Source organism: Prunus dulcis, chromosome 2 (genome assembly GCF_902201215.1).
Source record: "Prunus dulcis chromosome 2, ALMONDv2, whole genome shotgun sequence".
In the NCBI taxonomy this organism is placed as follows: Eukaryota; Viridiplantae; Streptophyta; class Magnoliopsida; order Rosales; family Rosaceae; genus Prunus; species Prunus dulcis.
In genome coordinates this window covers 13,363,876-13,385,413 of record NC_047651.1, presented here as the reverse complement: position 1 = coordinate 13,385,413, position 21,538 = coordinate 13,363,876, and the positions used below count along the sequence as shown (strand labels likewise).

Genomic DNA, 21,538 nt, shown 5'->3' with positions numbered 1-21,538 from the left:
ATAGGCAATATGACATAAATGATTATTACTCGATTCAAGTCATAAGGGATAACAATAGACAAAAAATGATTTTAAAAATAAAATAATTAAAAGATTACATCATAAAATATTTAAAAAATAAATGTAATTCTATGTGGCACAAAAATCAAAAGGACTTGAATTAAAGTCACAAAATCTGACGATTAAACTCAACTCGTCAATAAGAATTTGGATCTATATCAAATTTTCTATAACTTCAAAAGCTGCTACATGTTAGTGCATCCTGCAGCCTGCTTACAATTAGTCTCCTCGCCACAAGCTGCTACAGAAACAGAGCTTAAACTGATATCATGGGCCTTTCCAACTCCATTTCTCATGTGTTTTTCTCATCTTTTTGCATCCATGCTCTCATTCTTCACTCAATATGTCTTTGCTTGGCCCTTCCGGGCAATGAGACGGATCGACTAGCCTTGCTTGAGCTTTTTGAGAGCACTTCATCTCCAAAACAACAGCTTCAGCCATGAAATTCCCCCAGCAATTGGCCATCTCCGCAGATTGGAAGATCTACGACTGGACAACAATTCACTAACCGGTGAAATTCCCTCTAATATATCAGGTTGCTCTCCACTCATAGACATCGTTCTTGGTTACAATTTTCTGGTAGGAAAAATTCCAGAGGAGCTTGGCACCTTGTCCAAGCTAAGACTTGTTGTCATTCAGAACAACCACCTTACGGGAAGTGTCCCTTACTCTTTTGGCAACTTATCTTCTCTTGAAGCTCTTTATGCATCTTCTAATAATTTAACTGGGAGTATTCCAGATATTTTTGGCCAACTGCCCAATTTAAGTACTCTTGTATTGGATCTAAATGGCTTATCTGGTGTGATCCCTCCCTCATTTTTCAATCTCTCTTCGATCACTGATTTTGGTGCTTCTTATAACAAAATTCAAGGGACTTTGCCCTCAAACTTAGGCGTTGCCTTCCAAAGTCTCCATTTTTTTTCGTATCAACCATAACCAATTTACTGGACCTATCCCTGCTTCAATATCAAATGCCTCAAATCTAGTTTCACTTGGACTGGGAGGAAACCAACTGCATGGAAAAGTCCCTTCTATGAAAAATTTGATTAGCCTTGAGGAGTTTGTTCTTCCGGGAAATCATCTTGGAAGTGGGGTGATTGATGACTTGACCTTTCTTTGCGATTTGACTAATGCCACCCGTTTAAGAATACTGCAAATTAGTAATAACACTTTCGGTGGTATGCTACCTCAATGCATAGCAAACTTGTCGTCTTCTATTCGATTCTTCCATGCAAGTAACAATAAAATATTCGGAAGCATACCAAATGGCATTGGAAATCTGGTTAACTTGGAGAGTGTTCATCTGTTCGTGAACCGGTTTTCAGGTCACATTCCCCCTCATGTAGGCAAGCTTCAGAGGTTATATGAACTATCTATGAATAACAACTTTCTCTCCGGGAATGTTCCATCCTCTTTTGGAAATTTAAGTGGATTAACAATATTATCTCTATATGGCAACAAACTTCGAGGCAATGTTCCTTCAAGTTTAGCAGAGTGTCAAAAGTTGATGGTCTTATTTCTTGACGCTAATGATTTTAACGGAATCATACCCCAAGAGATCACTGGTCTGTCCTCCTTATATGATTTGAGTTTTTCTCAAAATCATTTCACTGGTTCCCTTCCCCGGGATATAGGAAAGTTAATAAATCTACAGTATTTAGTGATCTCTGGAAACAAGTTATTTGGTGAAATTCCGCCAAGCCTTGGTAGCTGTATTAGATTAGAGTATCTATACATGGATGAAAACTTCTTCCAAGGGAAAATTCCATCATCCTTGGCGTCACTAAGAGGTCTTTCAGAATTATATCTCTCTCGAAACAACTTCTCAGGCGTGATTCCAGAATTCTTGGAGCGGTTGCAAGTTTTGCAATCCTTGAACCTATCTTTCAACAATTTTGAGGGCAGCGTACCAATCGATGGAATTTTCAAGAATGCAACTGCCACATCAGTAGAAGGAAATAGTCAACTTTGTGGCGGCATACCTGAATTTCATTTGCCAAAATGCAGAGTTCCACACATAAGAGGACTTAGTCGAACCATGAAATTGATAATCTCTCTGGTTTTTGGGATACTGGGAGTCATTTTGGTACTAACATTCTTGTACCTTCAATGCTTACGAAGGGGAAAAAAGGAAAGCGCTTCAAGTGATTCAGACAAATTTCTCAAGATGTCTTATCAAAGCCTTGTAAAAGCTACTGATGCATTTTCCTCTACCAAATTGATCGGCATGGGCAGTTTTGGGTCGGTCTATAAAGGAGTACTTGAAGACGGTGGAACAACAATTGCCATCAAGGTTTTCAATCTCGTTCGTCGTGGAGCCTACAAAAGTTTCACTGCTGAGTGTGAGGCTTTGAAAAATATAAGACACCGTAATCTTGTGAAAGTACTCTCGGTGTGTTCAGGTTCTGACTATCGCGGTAATGATTTCAAGGCCTTAATTTATGAGTTCATGGTTAATGGAAGTTTAGAGGAATGGTTGCATCCTGCTGGAACAAATGGAGAGATAAATGATGGGCAAAGGAGCTTAACTTTTTGTCAAAGATTGAACATAGCGATTGATGTTGCTATGGCGTTAGAGTATCTCCATCATCATTGTCATACACCAACAGTTCACTGCGACCTTAAACCCAGCAACTTGCTTCTCGACGATGATATGATTGGACATGTAGGTGACTTTGGGTTGGCAAAATTCCTCCCCATAACTTCTCAAACCAGTTCTGGTAATCAATCAAGCTCGCTCGGAATAAAAGGAACAATTGGTTATACTCCTCCAGGTACATAATCTTTCCTGTTTCATTTTCTTAACATTTTTTCAGTATTTATGTTAATATTTGAAACATTAAATCTGAGAGCACTTAATTAGATTTTTTTGTTTTTTGGGGGGTTTTAAATTGAGCAAATGCAGAGTATGGTATGGGACACAACGTGTGGATACAAGGAGATGTGTACAGTTATGGCATTCTGCTGCTCGAGATGTTTACAGGAAAAAAACCGACGGACAATCTGTTTCAAGGAACTTTAACCCTTCATAACTTTGTCATGGCCGCTGTGCCTAAGCACTTGGTAGAGGTTGTGGATCCCGTTCTTGTTCAGGAAATGGTGCAAGCGGAGATGAGCACTAGCAATCATCATAATGAGGATAACGCAACGCTTCGTATGAAAACCGAAGAAAGCTTGATTTCAATTTTTGAAATTGGTCTTGCTTGTTCTGCAGAGTTGCCTGGAGAAAGGTTGGACATGAGTGATGTTGTGGCACAGATGTGTCAGATCAGAAAGAAGCATACTGTGCAGCATTAGCATGTAACATTGTGTTACTGTTTCCTTGTTTGAAAGAAATTTTCATGTTTCTTCGAATAATAAAGAGTGTGGCTAGCGACTACTTTGCCAAACTGGCTTCAATATATATTTTCTGTCATTTGACTGTCCTTGAGCAATGGGATTCTAACTTTAACCAAACGTGGCAGAAATTGGAGAAGTTTTCATCTAATTGCAAAATCATGTACAAATAGGACTTAAGAAGCCAGACTGGAACAAAATCTGAAAATATGCTGCAAAAATTCAGTCCAAAAGTTGTGTCCAGAAATTTTGACTTTGCAAATATATGATGGTATTGTTAATTGTTATCTACACTTTTTAGCTAGCTACATTTATTTTAATATTCGTAATTAATTTCTTCTTTGGCCGACCTCCGAAAATCAAACGTTGAAAGAATTGAGGAATGGCCCTGAAGCTGCTAAGACAGCCACTTCTTTTGGTCCAAAGTACTCTAGAATCGTAAAATGAACTGCCTGCTTATAAATTGGAGGACAAGACCACCACTGTTTAATTAGGCAAATTAAGTTTCACAAACCTGAGATCATATAAATTATTATGGGGCCTTACAAGTTGGTTAATTCAGTTGTGTTTTCCTCATCTTTTTGCATGTTGTACACTCTCATTCTTCACCCATTCCTCTGTTTTGGCTACACCGTAAACTAGACGGATCGACAGGCCTTGCTTGAAATCAAGGCTAGGATAACTGATGACCCTTTTGGAGTCTTGACTTCATGGAATGAAACCAACCAATTTTGCCATTGGCATGGTGTTACATGTGGTCGTAGTCACCAGAGGGTCACAAGGTTGAACCTAAGTCCTTGAAACTTGCAGGCTCTATATCACCACATGTGGGAAACTAAAGTTTTTTGTGGGAACTTTATCTCGAAAACAACAGCTTCAGCCACCCCCATCCCTCCAGAAGTCAGCCGTCTTCGCAGATTGAAATATTTAGTCTCGTCGAAAAATTCACTTGGCGGTGAAATTCCCTCCAACTTATCAGGTTCCTCTCAACTCCTCGGCATTGATCTTGGTTACAATTTGCTGGCAGGAAGTATTTCTGAGGAGCTTGGCACATTGTCAAAGCTACGAGTCATTGCAATTCAGAGAACAACTTTACAGGAAGTATCCCTTACTCTTTTAGCAACTTGTCATCTCCTGAAACACTTTCTGCATCTTCTAAAAATTTGAATGGGAGCATTCCAGATATTTTTGGCCACATGAGCAATCTTTATTTTCTTGGACTGGATTTAAATAGCTTTTCTGGTACGGTTCCTCCCTCGATCTTCTATCTCTCTTCTTTGAACGTCTTTTGAATGGTATGCAACCAAATCCAAGGAACTCTGCCCTCAAACTTTGGTGCTGTATTTCCAAGCCTCGAATCTTTTGGTATTTCAAGAAACAAATTTAGTGGAACTATTCCTGTTTCATTAGCCAATGCTTCAAATCTAGTTCGACTACAAATGGCAGAAAACAAACTACATGGACAAGTCCCTTCTTTGAGAAATTTGCCTAGGCTTGAGAAATTAAATCTTGGTTCAAACCATCTCGGAAGCGCAGAAAATGGTGAACTGAGCATTCTCTGCAATTTGACTAATGCCACCCGGTTACAAATACTTGAAATTTATAAGAACAATTTTGGAGGCACCTTACCACAATGCACAGCTAACTTTTCTTCTTCTCTTGTATGGTTGGCTGTGCATGGGAATGCAATATCAGGAAGCATCCCAAATGGGATTGGAAATCTGGTTAGCTTGGAGAGCCTGTGGCTGTCTAAGAACAAACTTTCTGGTCACATCCCCCCGGAGATAGGAAAGCTTCCGAAACTATATCAACTAGTTCTGGAAAAGAACTCTCTCTGGGAACATTCCATCCTTTTTTGCAAATCTAAGTCGATTAACCAACTTATACTTAGATTACAACAACCTTGAAGGGAACGTCCCTTCGAGTTTAGCTGAGTGTCACAACCTGGTGATCTTATCACTTGGTGCAAACAATCTCAGTGGTATCATATCCCCAGAATTCATCCTTTCGTCGTCCTCATATGCTGTTCTGTATTTGTCACAAAATCGTTTGACTGGTTTCTTTCCCAAGGAAGTAGGAACTTCAATAAATCTGGAGCACTTAGATGTTTCTGACAACATGTTCTTAGGTGAAATTCCGACAAGTCTTAGTAGTTGAATAAAATTAGAATATATTGACAAGCAAGGAAACTTCTTCCAAGGGACAATTCCATCTTCTTTGGATTCACTAAGAGGTATTCAAAAACTCTCTCTCTCTCAAACAAACAACTTGTCGGGCACTATTCCAGAGTTCTTCAAGCATTTTAAATTTCTACAATCTTTGAATCTATCTTACAACAATTTTGAGGGAATGGTACCAACCCAAGGAGTTTTCAAGAACAAGACGGCAACATCACTTGAAGGAAATAGTAAACTTTGTGGGGGCATACCTGAGTTGCTATTGCCATTATGCAAGTTTCAGCATTCCAACAAGCAGGGAGGATCCTTGAAATTCATAATCTTAATACTTTCTGGGCTTCTGGTTGTCACTTTTACACTCTTGTTTTGGTACTTCTGTTACACAAAAAAGAAAACAAAGAAGCATACTTCAAGTGATTCTGAAACATTTCTCAAGGTATCTTACCAAAGTCTTCTAAAAGCTACCAATGGATTCTCCTCTGCCAATTTGATTGGTATGGGCAGTTTTGGGTCCGTTTATAAAGGAGTACTTGAGCAAGATGGGAACAACAGTTGCCATCCAGGTACTCAACCTTGTTCGTCGCAGAGCTTCCAAAAGTTTCACTGCCGAGTGTGAGGCCTTGAGAAACATTAGACATCGCAATCTTGTGAAAGTGCTCTCTGCATGTTCTGGTTCTGATTATAGCGGTCATGATTACAAGGCCTTAATTTACGAGTTCATGGTGAACTCTTGGAGGAATGGTTGCATCCAACTCAAACATTCGGTGAGACGAATCAAAGGCCAAAGAGTTTAACTTTTTCTCAGAGGTTGAACATTGTTATCGATGTTGCTATGGCATTAGATTATATGCATCATCACTGTCAGATGCCAATAGTACATTGCGACCTCAAACCCAGCAATGTTCTTCTCGATGACGATATGACTGGACAAGCAGGTGACTTTGTGTTGGCAAGATTCCTTCCAAAAACTTATGATGGCAACCACTTAAGTTCCATCGGGGTTAAAGGAACAATCGGCTACACTCCAGGTGATACGATCCTTTCTATCATCATTCCTTAAATTTCTGTCTTTACATACAGTTTGAAGCATGAAGATTTGGCATTGAGCAGTTAATTCGAAATTAGAATATGGTATTTTGAATTGTGCAGAGTATGGTGTGGGACATGAAGTTTGGAAAAAAGGAGATGCGTATAGGAAAAAGACCAACCGATAAAATATTTCAAGGAACTTCAAACCTTCGTAACCTTGTCAAAGGGAGTCTGCCTGAGGAAGTGATCGAGATTGCGGATCCCGTTCTTGTTCAAGAAAAAGAAGAAGGGGAGATGAACGGAAACAATCGTCTTAATAAGGCTAGCATACAGCTTTGGATCAAAATTGAAGAAAGCTTGGTTGCTATTTTGGAAATTGGTGTTGCTTGATCTTCAGAGGTGCCTAGAGAACGGTTGGACATTAGTGATGCTATGGTTGAAATGTGTCGGATCAGAAACACACTTCAAGCAAATAGAATATATGAATTAATTCATATCTGATTCATTTCTGCTCGATTGAAATAAAAGAGGTTTTAGATCTGTCATGCTGTAAAATGAACCGAAACAACATAATTATCAGTCATTGCTATTTCACTTAACTTACCTTCCACCTTCAATCTTTTTAAATTCTTCCAAAAGAATCTCAAATATCATGTCTGAATCAATAATAATCACTTCTGAGAGGCAGATCTCTTGCCACTTTCTCGTATCTGTGATACATGCTGAAATGCTATGAGAATTAGCTCTAGACAAGCAGAAGGGCAATCTCCACACACAATATACGGACAAGTGGTTAGTAGTCACTAAAAGATATGGAAGCCTTCATTCACTTTCTACTGTCTAGCTAATTTCATTTTTTTAAAAAAATGGGATTTAATCAAAACAAACATATCCAAATGAAAGAAAATAAAAATTCAGAAATTAAAACTCAAATACGCGCAACTCAATCATCCCCTCTTTTCTTTTCGGGGAGTACCAAGCGACAACCTTCCCTGATCGTAGAAGTCTCAAGGAGTAGTTCAAGCTGTATATGAAATCCTCAATATGTGGGCCACGTTTCCCAGGCAAGGAGTCGAGTGAAACCCTGGAATCCACTCTAAAGACGATTGGCCCTGCAACCTACAGAGAAAAGTCACGGTATCAATAAAAATTGGTTAATTGCCTCCAGATGCATTTAATTATAACAAACACAAAGTTCACCCAGTTATGCAAAGATATAATAGGTGTAAATAGAAATACCTGCTGCTGAAAGATTAGATTGATCCTAGGGGAGGACATGGGATCTCTGGCACTATTAGTAGATGAACTCTTCAAACCATTAATAACCCTTTTAGCCAAAGCTGAAGCTGAACAGATATCCAGGCGAGCATCTATCCTGGTCAGATCACCATACAGCTCTCTAAATTTTCCATGCTGGAAACTATAGCAGACTGAGCCGAAAAAATCAGCACTAAATGGGCTTCTCTTCTTAGTACTTGTAGAATTATCTTCATCTCCCCTCAATTCAACTGCCACTGGGCTGCGACCATCCTGAAACCAGGCTGTGCAGCTGCCACCTAACATGTAATGCCGCCATTGATAAGAAGAAACAAGTGAAAAACAACATTACAATTTCATTTGGCAAACAAAGGTGAAGTATATCAGTGACAATGATTTGGGCCAAAGGAATAACCTATAATTTTGATTAATAATGCTTCACAAATTTAAAAAATTTATATATTTAATGTAATTGATTAGGTTGAAAACCAATTACTTTGGACTATTATAAAACCTTGTAGCTGTTTTTCTATGGTATAAACATCAAGAAATAGTAAAAGAAAAAACCATCAGATGCATACAGCCATGGATCTGGACTCATAACAAAGAGAAAATTATTGAATTGTTCTTTTCGAATTTTTGTCTAACTCCGGCTCTACAACCATTCACCAACATAACTTTTGTTTGTGCCATAATTTTTTTTGGTTTGTCCCATAATGGAAATAAATTTTCAGAACAAGAGAAAAGTTAATTACAGAAAACCTAGCATTCATCTACAGCTTTTGCCAATCGCTTTGTGAATGGGTACGGCCTTTTATCAATTGCATAAGTTTCAACTAACTCATATACTTTCTTAACAGTGACTATATCATGCCAAAATGCTGAAGTTAGAATCAAATCAAGGTCTCCCGTTCATTATTTAATGGGGCCTACGCTAAGTAATTATACTTTTGAATAATAATTGTATATTATTGTGGAAATGGCCTCCCTCCTACACATTGTGGCATGAAATGACCCCTCTCTCATACTGGCTTCAATATACTAAAGTAGAAAACTTCCCATAAAATAAAATACGAATGACAAGGAGAGATGTAATCATGATTAACACCACACAGAACCAAAACACATAAACATATAAAACAATGAGCCCAATTTATAAAACTAATATGCTCAAAATTATAAGATATTGCACCTGAGTATTAGTAATGAAACTTCCACAAAGAAAAAATATATATTAATGAAAGAAGTAAGACATTATGATAGAAAATATGATTAACTTGTAAGGTAGTAAACTTACCAAAAATTCCAGACACTGCAGCATGAGGTTCTTTAAGACGTACATCATATGATGGCCGCCAAAACCAACCCTTGTCTTTCTTTACCATAACATCCTTTTTTGTCTCCTTTTGCCTCCAAAGGTCTTGGCTCTTTTCATATGAAAAAGCAGCCTTTGCACACAATCCAGGCATTAGGGAAGTAGGTACCTCACCATCTATGGAATTTACAGCCTGGGGATGACCACTATTTTTATGTATACCAATGCGGTACCGCAATCCAGATTCAGAAACAAGTGAAGACAGATCTAAGGAAATTGATTCGGGCACATCCCAATATTGTCCCTTGTGGTCAATGAACAGCTCAGGCCATGCAGCCTCAAGTGTAATATCATGGTAAGGAAGCTGCAAACATCGTAAGGTTGAGAAAAATCATTTTGTTGCACATGCCCCATAATCCCCAGCAAGATAAATGAACGAAATATAGTTCCAGAGATGAACATTATTACTAAAACAGCTTAGGAAGTGTAGCCCCTATGTTCAGTGCAGTGCACATGTTCAATGTTGTTGAATCACATAATCTATATATAAAGGCCAGATATGTAAACAGAATAAACTTGTAAACTAAGGAAGTTGTATATACTACACATCAAGCCTATCACTTTACTTTCGAACATTTAAGAATGTCGGAAAAATAACACTTAAATTATACATGCTGACAGACTCTGGTATACCTGTTTACCAGAAATTGGGCCCAATGCATGTTCAAGTGAGCAATAGCTCGTATAGATACATCCCTAGGATTACCTATGTTGAACTTTAATTCACATACGAGAAACTTGATTTCAAAGAGAGAACCAAATTATTAGTTGGATGGTAGAGTACAACACAGCATCAGAAAACCACAAAAAACAGCTTGAATCTTACACTACAATTAGTAAACAAACCCACCTACAATTAAAAAGAACTTAGATACTCAGAAATCCCCATATCCGCATCGCAGACTAGGAAGACAACGAATTCTGACAGTTCAAAAATTACTGTTTAAACAATTTGATTAAATGTCAAAACTAGGAAGGGAAATGCATGCCTTGTGAAATAGCATGAATTTGTTGCGGCGTCCTTTTTTCTCACCATGCCCTTCTGTGCTCAACTTTATGGATGATGAGGGAGCCACAAGAAGCTGTGTGCATAACCCAAACGAATAAAGTGACTTGTCCAAGACATGCTTTGCCACATCTTTGAATGTAGGAACCTCCATGTCATCATTAGTAGAAAATTCAGCTTTAATAGAAGAAATAAGTTTCTTAGGGCGGAACTGCCCAATTAATCCAAGCCACCTATACCCATGCAGATCATGTAACAAAAGAATTAGTGCATCAGACAATTGAGAGTGGTACCATAGTTGATAGATGTGAGAGATGACTTCGGTCTCTTTTTTTGGGTCAGAATGTGACTTTGGTCTAAGTAGGAAGGGTTGACATGAGTTCTTGGAATATACAGTCACTTCTAAGTTCAATTCAAACATCATTTTTGTGCCACCAGGGCAAAACAAATTAAATAGTACTTTCATTGTCTAGGATATTGTTCGAATTTCAGAACATAACTTTTTCATCTAACAAGTCCCATAAAAAAGATGGATAATCCCAACCAATACTCTCTGATAACCCTGCGAAATGAAGGCAGTTTCATGCTCTCGAAAAACATGAAACCTCCTTCACACAATAGTAATATAATAAGGCAATAAGAAATTCCATGCTTCATGTGCTATATCAATAGAACTAAGTTAACAAACTTTCTTTGGTTGTCAAGCTTCACCAATCAATCTATCTTTCTCGCATCTTTATCAATTATTAAACACTTCCTATAAAAAAAATACCCAATAAGAGTCTGATTTCCACATAAACTGCAACCTCATTTTGCAAGGAAAAGTTTGTACAACTCTTTGTAACTCTAACACTACTAAGGAAAATTGCCCCCACCGCCAGGCAGTCTGCAAGGTGGAATATAACTTGATTCTCAGTTTGGACAACAGCCACTTCCATATCTAAACATTTTGCTTTTATCCATCAACACTCAATAGCAATACTGAATTATTCACCAAAAATCCAATGTACATACAAAATACCAAAATTTTCTTAAATATCAAAGTTCAAACCAAGCACAAACCAAGCCTAGAAACAGAGATAGAGGCTGGTCACATGTGACAAAAATACGAAATTGGGAAACACAAAATCAAATGTTCATTTTTAAAACAAGAAAAAAAAAATTATGCCTTATCATTTTGCCTCTACCTAATTAGACTCCAGAACTCAAATTTTAAGTGCTTTTTTCGCCACACTTGTCAGCAACCAAACAAGCCACAAGCAAAACCAATGAATAACTAAACCATTAAAAGGAGAATTCAATTTCCTGACATTCTTTCACCAACCATACAAACCACAAACCCATCCAAGGAAACACACAAAACGAAAGAGAATTACAGTAAAAAACAAAAAACAAAATCCAAGAAATAAGCAAAGCATGTATAGCAGTGTACCAGTTCGAGGTAGCTGGTCTGAGCAAGAGGGACTGGAGAGAGAAAGAACCCAAGTCCTTGTGAGAAGTGGGAGAGTAAGAAGGTATAATACCCAAAGGGAACCCATTTCCCAGAAGGGATAGTTGCTGAATCCTGAGGACTCGGCTGGCTCGAGCACCGTCGATAGGAAATGGGTCGCCGGGGATGGCCTTGGCTGAGCCCTCAAGGGTGTGAGGTGACGAAACGTTCAAGTCCCAGAAGGCAGAGTCCATTGCCGTCCTCAGGTTCGCCATTGTTGGCTCTGGAAGAGTAAAACTGAGTGAGGTGGTTTTTGGTTTTTGGGTTTAAGTGATGGGTTTGTTTGTGCGATGGTTTTATTTGTCCCTTCTTTTGGGTCCTTCCTTATCTGCCTTGAAATTTGAATATGAAACAACACCCAGAGGGGCTTTGTCTGTCATTTGCAAGACTTCTCTCATTCTTGGGAAAATTACACTTTGACCCATTTAAGGGGGTGTATTCAATTGAGATTTTAGGCTTTTATACAAAATGTGTTAATGAAAGTGAAAATAGAGAGAGAATTAAGAAGAAGATAAACCTTTCCGTATTATTTCTCAGATTACACTACAATACAGAGAGTTAAGGTTTATAAGGCTTACAACAGCTTACTAACTAATTCTAACATCAGTCAATGACTAAGTGACACTTGTCACAATCTTAGCTTTACATACTCTAACTTCCCCCCGCAAGATCATGGGTGGAGAACCCAATCATGAGATTGAAACAATGCTTAAACCAAAGAAGCAGAAAAAGCGTTAAATGTTGCTATAGTTGAAGCAGAGCATACTTTCTTTTTTTTTTTTTTTTTCCCGTTGTGTTTGGAGCATCAATCCAAAGCTTGAGACATAAGGGGTTGTTTGGTACGGCGGACTGTCATAGACTGAACTAAATCCTGAAACTGTCTTGGATTAACTCGGATTGGCCTAAGCTGGATTAAGGACTTACCTACGTTTGGTGATATGTCGGACTAAGAAGCTGAATTGTAAAAATAGTGAAGACCTATGCTTGGTGCTGTGTCGAACTAAAAAATAATTCTTGTAATATTTAAATTTAATTAGGGATTTTGACTTTAAAATCAATAAGTTCTGCAACGAAACCCAATTCAAAGATTTAAAACAATAATAAAAAGAAAATAAATCAAATTCTTATATTTTTTTAAGAAGCTAATTTTTAATATTTTTAAACCAAAACAAATATCCCAAACCCCACCCCTCCCGTCCTCTCTCCCCCACTCTCCCTCTTGTTCATTCGACAACCAAGCCCCCCTCTCCTCCTCCTTCTCTCTCCCTATTTTTCTTTCTCTCCCTATTTTTCTCTCTTTCCCCTCTCTTTCTTCAACAACCAAATTCATATATGGGGTTTTTTAATAAACCAATAGATGTTGCTAGGGTTGGGGGCAGAGATGTGAGAGGGAGCCATTGATGTTGCTGGGTTGGGGGTAGTGCAGTGGACGACGATGAGTCGGAGGAGATGTGTTTCCAGAGTTGGGTCGGAAGAAATTCTAAAAATACGTTATGTTCCTTTTGTTGTTGGGTCCAATTAGACCTTGGAGTTTCAGTTTTTTCAATCAAGAAAATACACTTCTTGGAGCTTCAGTTTTTCAACCTCAATTTTGTTGAGGTAGAGAAGTTGCGGGAAGAGAAAATGATGAATGGCGTCGGGGAAGAGAAGACAGTCCAGTGTGTCGGACTCGCTAGTTCAGTTTAGCGATGGTTCTATTTTGTGAACCACATTTTAGACTCACTATATTAGAGGAGCCAGTGAGCCATTTTTTTCACTGTTGGACTGTATAGTCTCATTTAAGTTAGTCCCTCTCTTACCAAACATGGGTTTTAAGTGCTATTTAACCCATTCCAGTCCAGTGAGGCCTACCAAACATGCCCTAAGAGTACTCATGTGAAGCATAACGCAGCAAAGTTGGCCAAATTGACATATATATATATATATATAAAAAGAGTACCAACTCAAGGCCATCATTTTTCCTCCAATGAAGACTTATTAAACCTTCCACTAATCCAGAGAGAGTAGAGGAACCACAGACAACTCAAATACACCCCATCAAACTTTGGCAACTGATTAACAAGTAATATCAAAGGCATAATACATGCTCCATCAACTCTTCCAGTCAACAAATTTCCCAACCTTATTGACAACAAATGATTAACTGCGTGCCTATGAGAGTTACCAACTGATTCACTGTATAAACCATCAAGTATCCCAAATCTGCCAAATAATTGCATCCTCAATAAGCAAGTCAAATCAATTATGTAATCAGACCCCCCACATATAGAAAGAGATAGAATAAGAGAAGAGGGAAATTCTTTGTTCCCTGAAAATTTAAAGAAAGGAGATAGAAAGAAAGAAGAAATGGGAAATCCATTTGTTCCCTAATCAGAGAGATTGTAGAAAGGGCATAGAAAAGAGTAAGAATTTGGAAATTATGTTGTACCCTTAGAGGTTGTAGAAAGGAGATAGGAAAGAGGAAGAATTGAGAAATTCTTTTATTGCCTTAGATATTGGAGAAATGAGATAGAAGAGAATGAGAAATGAGAAATTCTTTGTCCCCTGAGATAAGAAGAGTAAGAAGAGAGTTGTGACAGAAACATGTAAAGGATTGATCGATTGAAGATCTTCTTGTTCTCCAAAGAAGTGGGATTGAAGAGTTAAGAATAAAGGTACTGAGATTTTAGATGCACTAGAAAATTGACAAAGCAAATAACGAATGAACCATCAATATTTGGTCCATGGTGATGTATTCAAGAACAGGAAGGTGATGTTATAGCAAGAACAGGGAGAAGCTACAATAACTATCAAAGGTGGATAGAAAGCTTGAATCTTTGAACATAGTATTTCTCTAATTATTGAAATAAGAGAGATAGAGGATGAACAATAGACATACCCAAAGAACATCCATAGGATCCAAATAGCAGGAGTGCAACTAATAATCTGAAATCCACCACAGTTGAGGAAATAGAACCTCCATAGACAGACATGGAATTGAAGTCAATAAGTCGAATCAATCGCAAATCAATGAAGAATTACGAGAAGCAAATTTGAATTTGTAAATCCCCAATTCGAAGGCTTGAAATTAGCAATCTCATATAAAAGCCCCAAAATTGACAAGCAATCGATCAAGAACATTGGAAATTCCCAAAACAGTGACAAAACCCTATTGAGACGTACTCGAATCAAATATGAGAATGAAAAACCCCAATAGCGAGCTGAATAGAAACCCAAAGCTTGATTCAGTTTGACGAAATTGAGAATCCAAGAATGATACGGAAGAAGCAGATATTGACGTCAATTTCCATGGAGGTCAGAAAAGAATGTCAAGGCATAGAAAGCAGAAGCAGAAGAACTCAGGATCGATCCATGGCTCTTGATACCATGTTAACGAAAATGAAAATAGAGAGAGAATTAAGAAGAAGATGAACCTTTCTATATTATTTCTTAGATTACACTACAATACAGAGAGTTAAGCTTTATAAGGCTCTAACTGATTACAACAGCTTACTAACTAATTCTAACATCAATCAATGACTAAGTGACACTTGTCACAATCCTAGCTCTACATACTCTAACAAAATGATATTATAAGGACTTGGGTTATAGCTAATGGTGATTGAGGTTGAGATAATGAATTGGAATTAGGAGTAGGGGTATGCTGAGGCTTTTATATTTACTTATTAAGAATTGGTATTTGAATTATTCCAATGTTTTTTTTTTATGAAAAGCCACATGAACACGTATGCCCGAAAAGATCAAAATAAAAAGAAGAAAAATAAGGCCATTCTCCCAAAGTTGAAATGGGGAAAGATTGTGACCCAAATTAGCTAAATCATCCTCCCAGAACTCTAAACATGTTTGCAAGAAACATCATCACAAAGGGAACACAACAGCATGATGTCTTCAATAAGCAACTTGATACTCCAAGGGGAGGCTATCAAATGGTTCAATAGTCAATAACAACCTTGGAGTCTCCTATTAGAACTTTGTGCCTTCATTTATGTAAAGCATAGGCCAAACCATCCCTAAGAGCCAGGTACTCAGCAATAGTAATGGAAACATGTCCTACATTCTTGGCACCAGCAAGCATCACATGTATGCGAGCGATTTTCGTCCCACAAGAATATTTGTCTAAGATTACGTCTTCTTTTTTGCTTCTCTTTCTCTCTGCAAAACAAATCTGAATAAGAGGACCACACCTGGGGTGGTGTTGGCCAAAGGCCCTCTGATGCCTAAGTTAGTTCAAATATTTATAGGAAAACAATAGCTAACAAAAAGGGTATGGAGATGTATGTATAGTGTGAACCGAGTGGCCGAAGCCGTGTATGGTGGTCGGAGCCTTGTGTGAGGGAGAGAAAGAGTTATGGCTGCTAGGGTTTGTGAGATGGAATTTTTGTAAAGTTTCAGACAGAAGTTTAGACGTAGGTTTAGAATTACCTCAAGCCTTGGTGTAGCCATGTATTTATAGAAGCCTCAGAGGCTAGGGTTTTAGAAGAATAATTCCACAGATGGAAAGGAATTATTCTCTCCCAATTTCCAATTGAATTAAATAACTCCCAATTAATCCAAATAATCCCCAAATGGAAGGAAATATTTGACCTAGGGTTTGGCTGAAATTCGGTTTCCACAACATGTCCATCACAATTCATGATAACAAAACCAGTACCTATAGTATCATTACAAACTGATTCATCAAATTTTAGCTTCATCCAACCACAATGGGGGGCTCCTTGTTGAATTTGTGTTTACTAACTGTTTCCCTATTTTTGGCCAAAACAGCCGACGGAAGGAACTTTTGGTCCTTCTTCTTTTGAATGCGGGGCGTGCCACCACCAAGCCCCGAATTTGGGCTTGAATGAAATATGAGTAGATAGATATGTTGCGCTTCTAACTTCTTATCAAACGATTGATCGGCCAAGCAAGGAATCTCTTCTTGGCCTAGGTTCTTTCACTTCCTCGGCCTCGAGGATGGTTAGACTTCGTACGAATGTTTTTGTGATTTTTAGTTTCTTCAGTAAAGATAGTGCAATTAAATTAAACGTGCGTTTAAAAGTAAAGACAAGAAATAAAGTGCGATAAATCAAAGCGATAAATAAAGCAAGAACGAAATAAAAGTGATAAGAACAATAAGAACAATAAAATAAAAGAAACTTGAAATTAAACTTAATTGAAGTGCGATAACAATGAAAAGCAAAGCAATGAAAATAAACTTGAATCTAAATGACAAGAAAATGTAAATTAAACAAGAATTTAAACTTATACTAGGAAAATGAAGAACTTGCTATACTAGGTGCGTGAAAAGTAAAATCATAAGTCTAGGAAGAAAAAAAAGTGCGAGACGAAAAGTAGGTTTCTCTATCTGATGTTGTGTCCCTCTTTCCTTTGTTTGGTGAGGTTTATATAGGGCATTCGTCAGCCTATGGGCTGGCCATTGAATGGCCAAAGGTCAACTCTTTTAAAACTTCTTTCCTTCCAAGGCCCCCCTAAATCCGTAGGATTGCATTGATTGAAATATTCTTACATGCTTGATTCTTCCTTGCTTTGGAACATTCGGAGTTATTACCAGACTCCTTGATTTCTTTCCTTGTGAGGCCTCCATCACGTGCACATAATCCTCCGGAAATCATGGGCTTGAAATTGGTGGCTTAGAACTGGGCTTCTGGGCCCACTTAAGTTGCCATTTTTATTACAATTTTATTACATACATCACATAAACATAAAATAATACAAGAAGGGCTAAAACTCTCCAACCCGACTGCCCATTCTCATTTATTTATATATATATATATAAGACAATTTGTTTTTTTGCAAACCTTTCAGCCCCAATTTTGGAGACCAACCATAGGCTCCAGCCGTATTCATCCAGCTGCAAAGAACTTAAATATTGACTCCCAAGTTTCAATAACTCATCCACCTTCGAACCTTCAGCCACATTCGAGCATGGCCCAACAAATCTGGCCAGCCTAAACAAAAACCTCATCCGCTCCATCTTGTAGCTCCAAATCACAACGCCCGGCTGTGACTTCTGCCCTATTCGAACAAAAACCCAGACACAACTTCCAGTGCAGCTCGACCACAATACTCCAGCTGCTGTCCGATCGCCAAGATTTTAGCCACGCTCGAACTTCCCTCTAGGATCTGCCTAACTTGATCCAGCCCCAGCTCCTCCAGTCATGCCTAGCCACATCTCTTTGCCCAGCTCTGCGACTGAAAACCCAGCCTCATCTTCTATCTTCATGGTCCGGCCGCACTCTCCAGCCAAGCTCAAATGCAACCCAGGCAATTCTTCCAACCACGTAGCCTGGCGCAACCTCCTAGCCACGTAGCCCAGCCACATATGAGCAAATACCCAGCCGCCTATTCTCCACATCTCGAGCCATTCAGGTTGCAATAGAGTGTAGCCCGGTTGCTCGTGCTTTCGAAAAGTGCCCGGGTTTGGTGAATTCTCACCACCCCCAAACACTAACACGTGAATGATTAAAATAAACAATAAAAAAATTTATGTGGGTCCTAGAAACTCTATGAGTTTTCTCTGTTTTATTCTCTCATAATTCCATAGACAGTATTGAATTAGCAATATGTTCTTAGTCTCTTTAGGAGAGTCAGGCCAGTTAATAGCCAATTTTGTCCTTGATCTCATTTGACTATATTCGAGGAAACTATGGCAGTAGTAAGGAGTTATAGAAAAAAAAAAAAAAAAAAAACTCCAAACTTTAGACAAACTGAAATTAAAATTCATAATCCAACACTTGAAAAACCATGAATTAATTCGAGTTTTTTTATTTAAACCCCGCACTTCTCTTTATTCACCACATATTCTAAGTTCACCCCAACATATAATTCAAATTTTTACAATTTCTTAGAAAACTCCACTATCTTCCCAAACTACCCCTAAATACACACCTAGCAGAAGAAGAAAAAAACGAGTTTTTCTATTTAAACTTTGCACTTTTCTTTGTTCACCCGGCATTCTAAGTTCACCCCAACTTCTAATTCAAATTTTCACAATTTCTAAGAAAACTCCACTATCTTCCCAAACTACCCCTAAGTACACACCAACAAAAAAAAATTAAAAAAATTAAAAACTCATCAACCTCACACCCCACACCTCGCTATCTTGTCCCTCACCACTTTAAGTTCACCTCAACCTCACATTACTTAAAGAGATAAGAACACTATTGTCAAATGTGTAGCAGCATTGAGCATGAACTAGGAGGTTTTGTGAAGAGAAAATAAGAGTAGTAGGTTTCTTGGATTGAAGGAGAAGAGTAATCTGGCAATAGGGTGTAGAGGAGTTTGTGTTTTTCTAAAACTTAATATGAAGAGTGGTGGGGTGTGTGGGAGTGTGTGTATAGATGTACTAGGGTTAAGTATTAAGTTGGATGACATTTTTTGTCTTTTACACAATAATAAAACTTAAGAGCTTAATGATTTAAGTATTGGGGTGAACAAAGAAAAGAGTGGGGGTTTTAAATAGAAAAACTCAAAAAAAACTCATCTACCCCACACCCCACTATCTTGCCCCTCAGCACTCTACTTTGAAGCTTAGTGATTAACAACTAATTCCAGCTATCATTACTTATTGTAAAACAGAGAGACTCACAGTCTTTACTTTCCTTGAGGAGCCCTAATCAAATTCTTGCACAAAATTCAGAAGTTTTCTTGGGGAAATCAGCAGGTGGTCTTCCTGATGATGACTTCTCACATTACATACCTTAATTGACGACCCACAAGCCAATATTTGCATATCGTATTTAAGGTTTGTGAAGAGAATATGAGAATGTAGTAGGTTTCTTGGATTGAAATAGATGAGTAATCTGGTAATAGGGTGTAGATGAGTTTGTGTTTTTTAAAACTTAATATGAACAGTGGTGGAGTGTGTTATGTATTAGGATTAAGTATTACATTGGATGACTTTTTTTATTTTATTTATCTTTTTACACAATAATAAAACTTAAGAGATTAATGATTGAAATATTGGGGTGAACAAAAAAAAAAATGTGTGGTTTAAATAAAAAAACTCATTAATTCTCATTCATCTCTCTTATATTCCTAATTCATGAATTCCCCCTTTCCTATTTAAGAAACATTAAAATATGATATTAAGTAAGCGAAAAATTAAACCAAAAAAATTATATTCTAATATTTTTAACTACTTGAAATACAAGCCACTCACTGGGTTCATCATGCTCCTAATAATAACACAACACATACCCTAGGTCCAATTACTTTTGTAAATAATATAAAAATAAAGAAGTATATTCCATATGCTATATTGACTAAGAGCCAGTTTGTGGGAAAATAATTGCTATCAAATTTGCTGTGAGAGAAATCAGCTGTGAGATAAAGCAGTTTGGAGTTTGGTAAATTTTTTGTTCAAAGTGTTGTTGGTATTGATTTTACGCATAATCAGAAAATGATTGTCGCATAATCATTAAACCCAGCGCCTCTTCGAAACTGATTCCTGCATAATCAGAAAATGAAAGCACCTCATTAGCTGCTTTCCCTTATAGCTTTCTCTCACTGCAATTTTTAACAATAAGTGATTTTCTTACAGTTTACCAAACGGGTTGGGCCTCTCAAAATTAAAAAAAAAAATCACTTATTTCCCCAAATAAGCAATGTCAAACTGGCACTAAAAGCCAAAATTCATAAAGGCGTATAGCTAGCATGTAACTGTTGGGCTCCTGTATTCAAACCAGGTTTGTGCCAAGGTCGAGTTGGGGCTCAAAATCATCAAGCCGAGGCCCCCACTCTTTCCACAACTGTGTTGGCCCAAGACCATCTATAACATTGGACTTAGGCTTTCTTTCTCTGCTATCTTCATCTATATATAAAGCAAAAAACAGAGAATAGTGAAACATTCAAAATACCATAAAATGCCTTTAGTTAATGCAAACATTATTAATTAAAATTATTAATTAAATGAGATTATAAAGCAAAAGACAGAGAATGCTGAAACATTTAAAATACCATAAAATACCCTTGGTTAATGCAAACATTAAGAATTGAAATTATTAATTAAATAAGTATGATATGGTAAATTCACACTTTTTCATATTAAAAAGTTAAAATTAAAAGAAAAATAAGATAATGGATCCTATATTTATGGAACACAACTCCCCATTATCTTTTTTAATTCTAAAATAAATTAAAAAATTTTAAAAATAAGCCTCTCGCGGAGAGGTTAGTATAATCTTATTTATTCACTTTTTGAAGTAAATAATTTCAATCCAAGTGTGCAACATTCCTCTCCACAATTTCAGAACCACCAAAATCTAAATTATGTGATTGGTTATTGAAAAATTGTTCAACTTTACCTGCTTTTCGCTAATCTGGAAAACAAAATTTTAAATTTGTTGGAACATTGTTGCAGGGATTACTTATAGTAAATGTGAAAATTGGTGGTACTTTTCCAATTGGTTATATTTTTAGTTCTTCAATCGAAAATTGCAGTTCTTAAAAGCATGGTCTTTCATGAAGAGTATGCCTTGGAGAATTTGATAGCAGGTTAAAATATTTGAAGTCTTCTTCATCAACCGGGAAGTTCAAAAGTCCAACATCTGTTCGAGAAGCAAATTTGATGTCAGATAAATTTCTTAAATTAGAACATAACTGTACTCAACTTTACGTTTGGTTTTCAAATTATCCTTGTAATGTGCCCATTAAAATTATATTATATCCTCAAATTTTCTTTGTAATTTAACTATTTTCATTATATATATAAAATAATAAAATAATAAAAAATAAGAAAGACTTTGCCACACTACCTATAAATACCCATTAAAGAAAATATAGCTCTCAATCCCCCACAACACAAAAAA

The 21,538-nt window shown here is 37.3% G+C and overlaps 2 protein-coding genes and 1 pseudogene across 2 annotated transcripts; 2 read left to right on the top strand and 1 right to left on the bottom strand.

Moving 5' to 3' along the window:
- Window positions 1–1,093: 1,093 nt before the first annotated feature.
- LOC117618169 (probable LRR receptor-like serine/threonine-protein kinase At3g47570) lies at window positions 1,094–3,357 on the top strand. The gene is made up of 2 exons (XM_034347775.1): window positions 1,094–2,834; window positions 2,966–3,357. The coding sequence occupies exons 1-2, from the start codon at window positions 1,094–1,096 to the stop codon at window positions 3,355–3,357; spliced, it is 2,133 nt and encodes a 710-aa protein (XP_034203666.1).
- A 2,388-nt stretch (window positions 3,358–5,745) lies between these two features.
- Window positions 5,746–6,992, top strand: LOC117618167 (annotated as a pseudogene).
- A 260-nt stretch (window positions 6,993–7,252) lies between these two features.
- Window positions 7,253–12,121, bottom strand: LOC117620234 (protein TRIGALACTOSYLDIACYLGLYCEROL 4, chloroplastic). Its single transcript, XM_034350376.1, has 5 exons — window positions 11,673–12,121; window positions 10,224–10,473; window positions 9,157–9,538; window positions 7,842–8,158; window positions 7,253–7,721 (listed from the first exon to the last, which is right to left on the bottom strand). The coding sequence occupies exons 1-5, from the start codon at window positions 11,942–11,944 to the stop codon at window positions 7,524–7,526; spliced, it is 1,419 nt and encodes a 472-aa protein (XP_034206267.1). The 5' UTR covers window positions 11,945–12,121; the 3' UTR covers window positions 7,253–7,523.
- Between the last annotated feature and the right edge of the window lie 9,417 nt (window positions 12,122–21,538).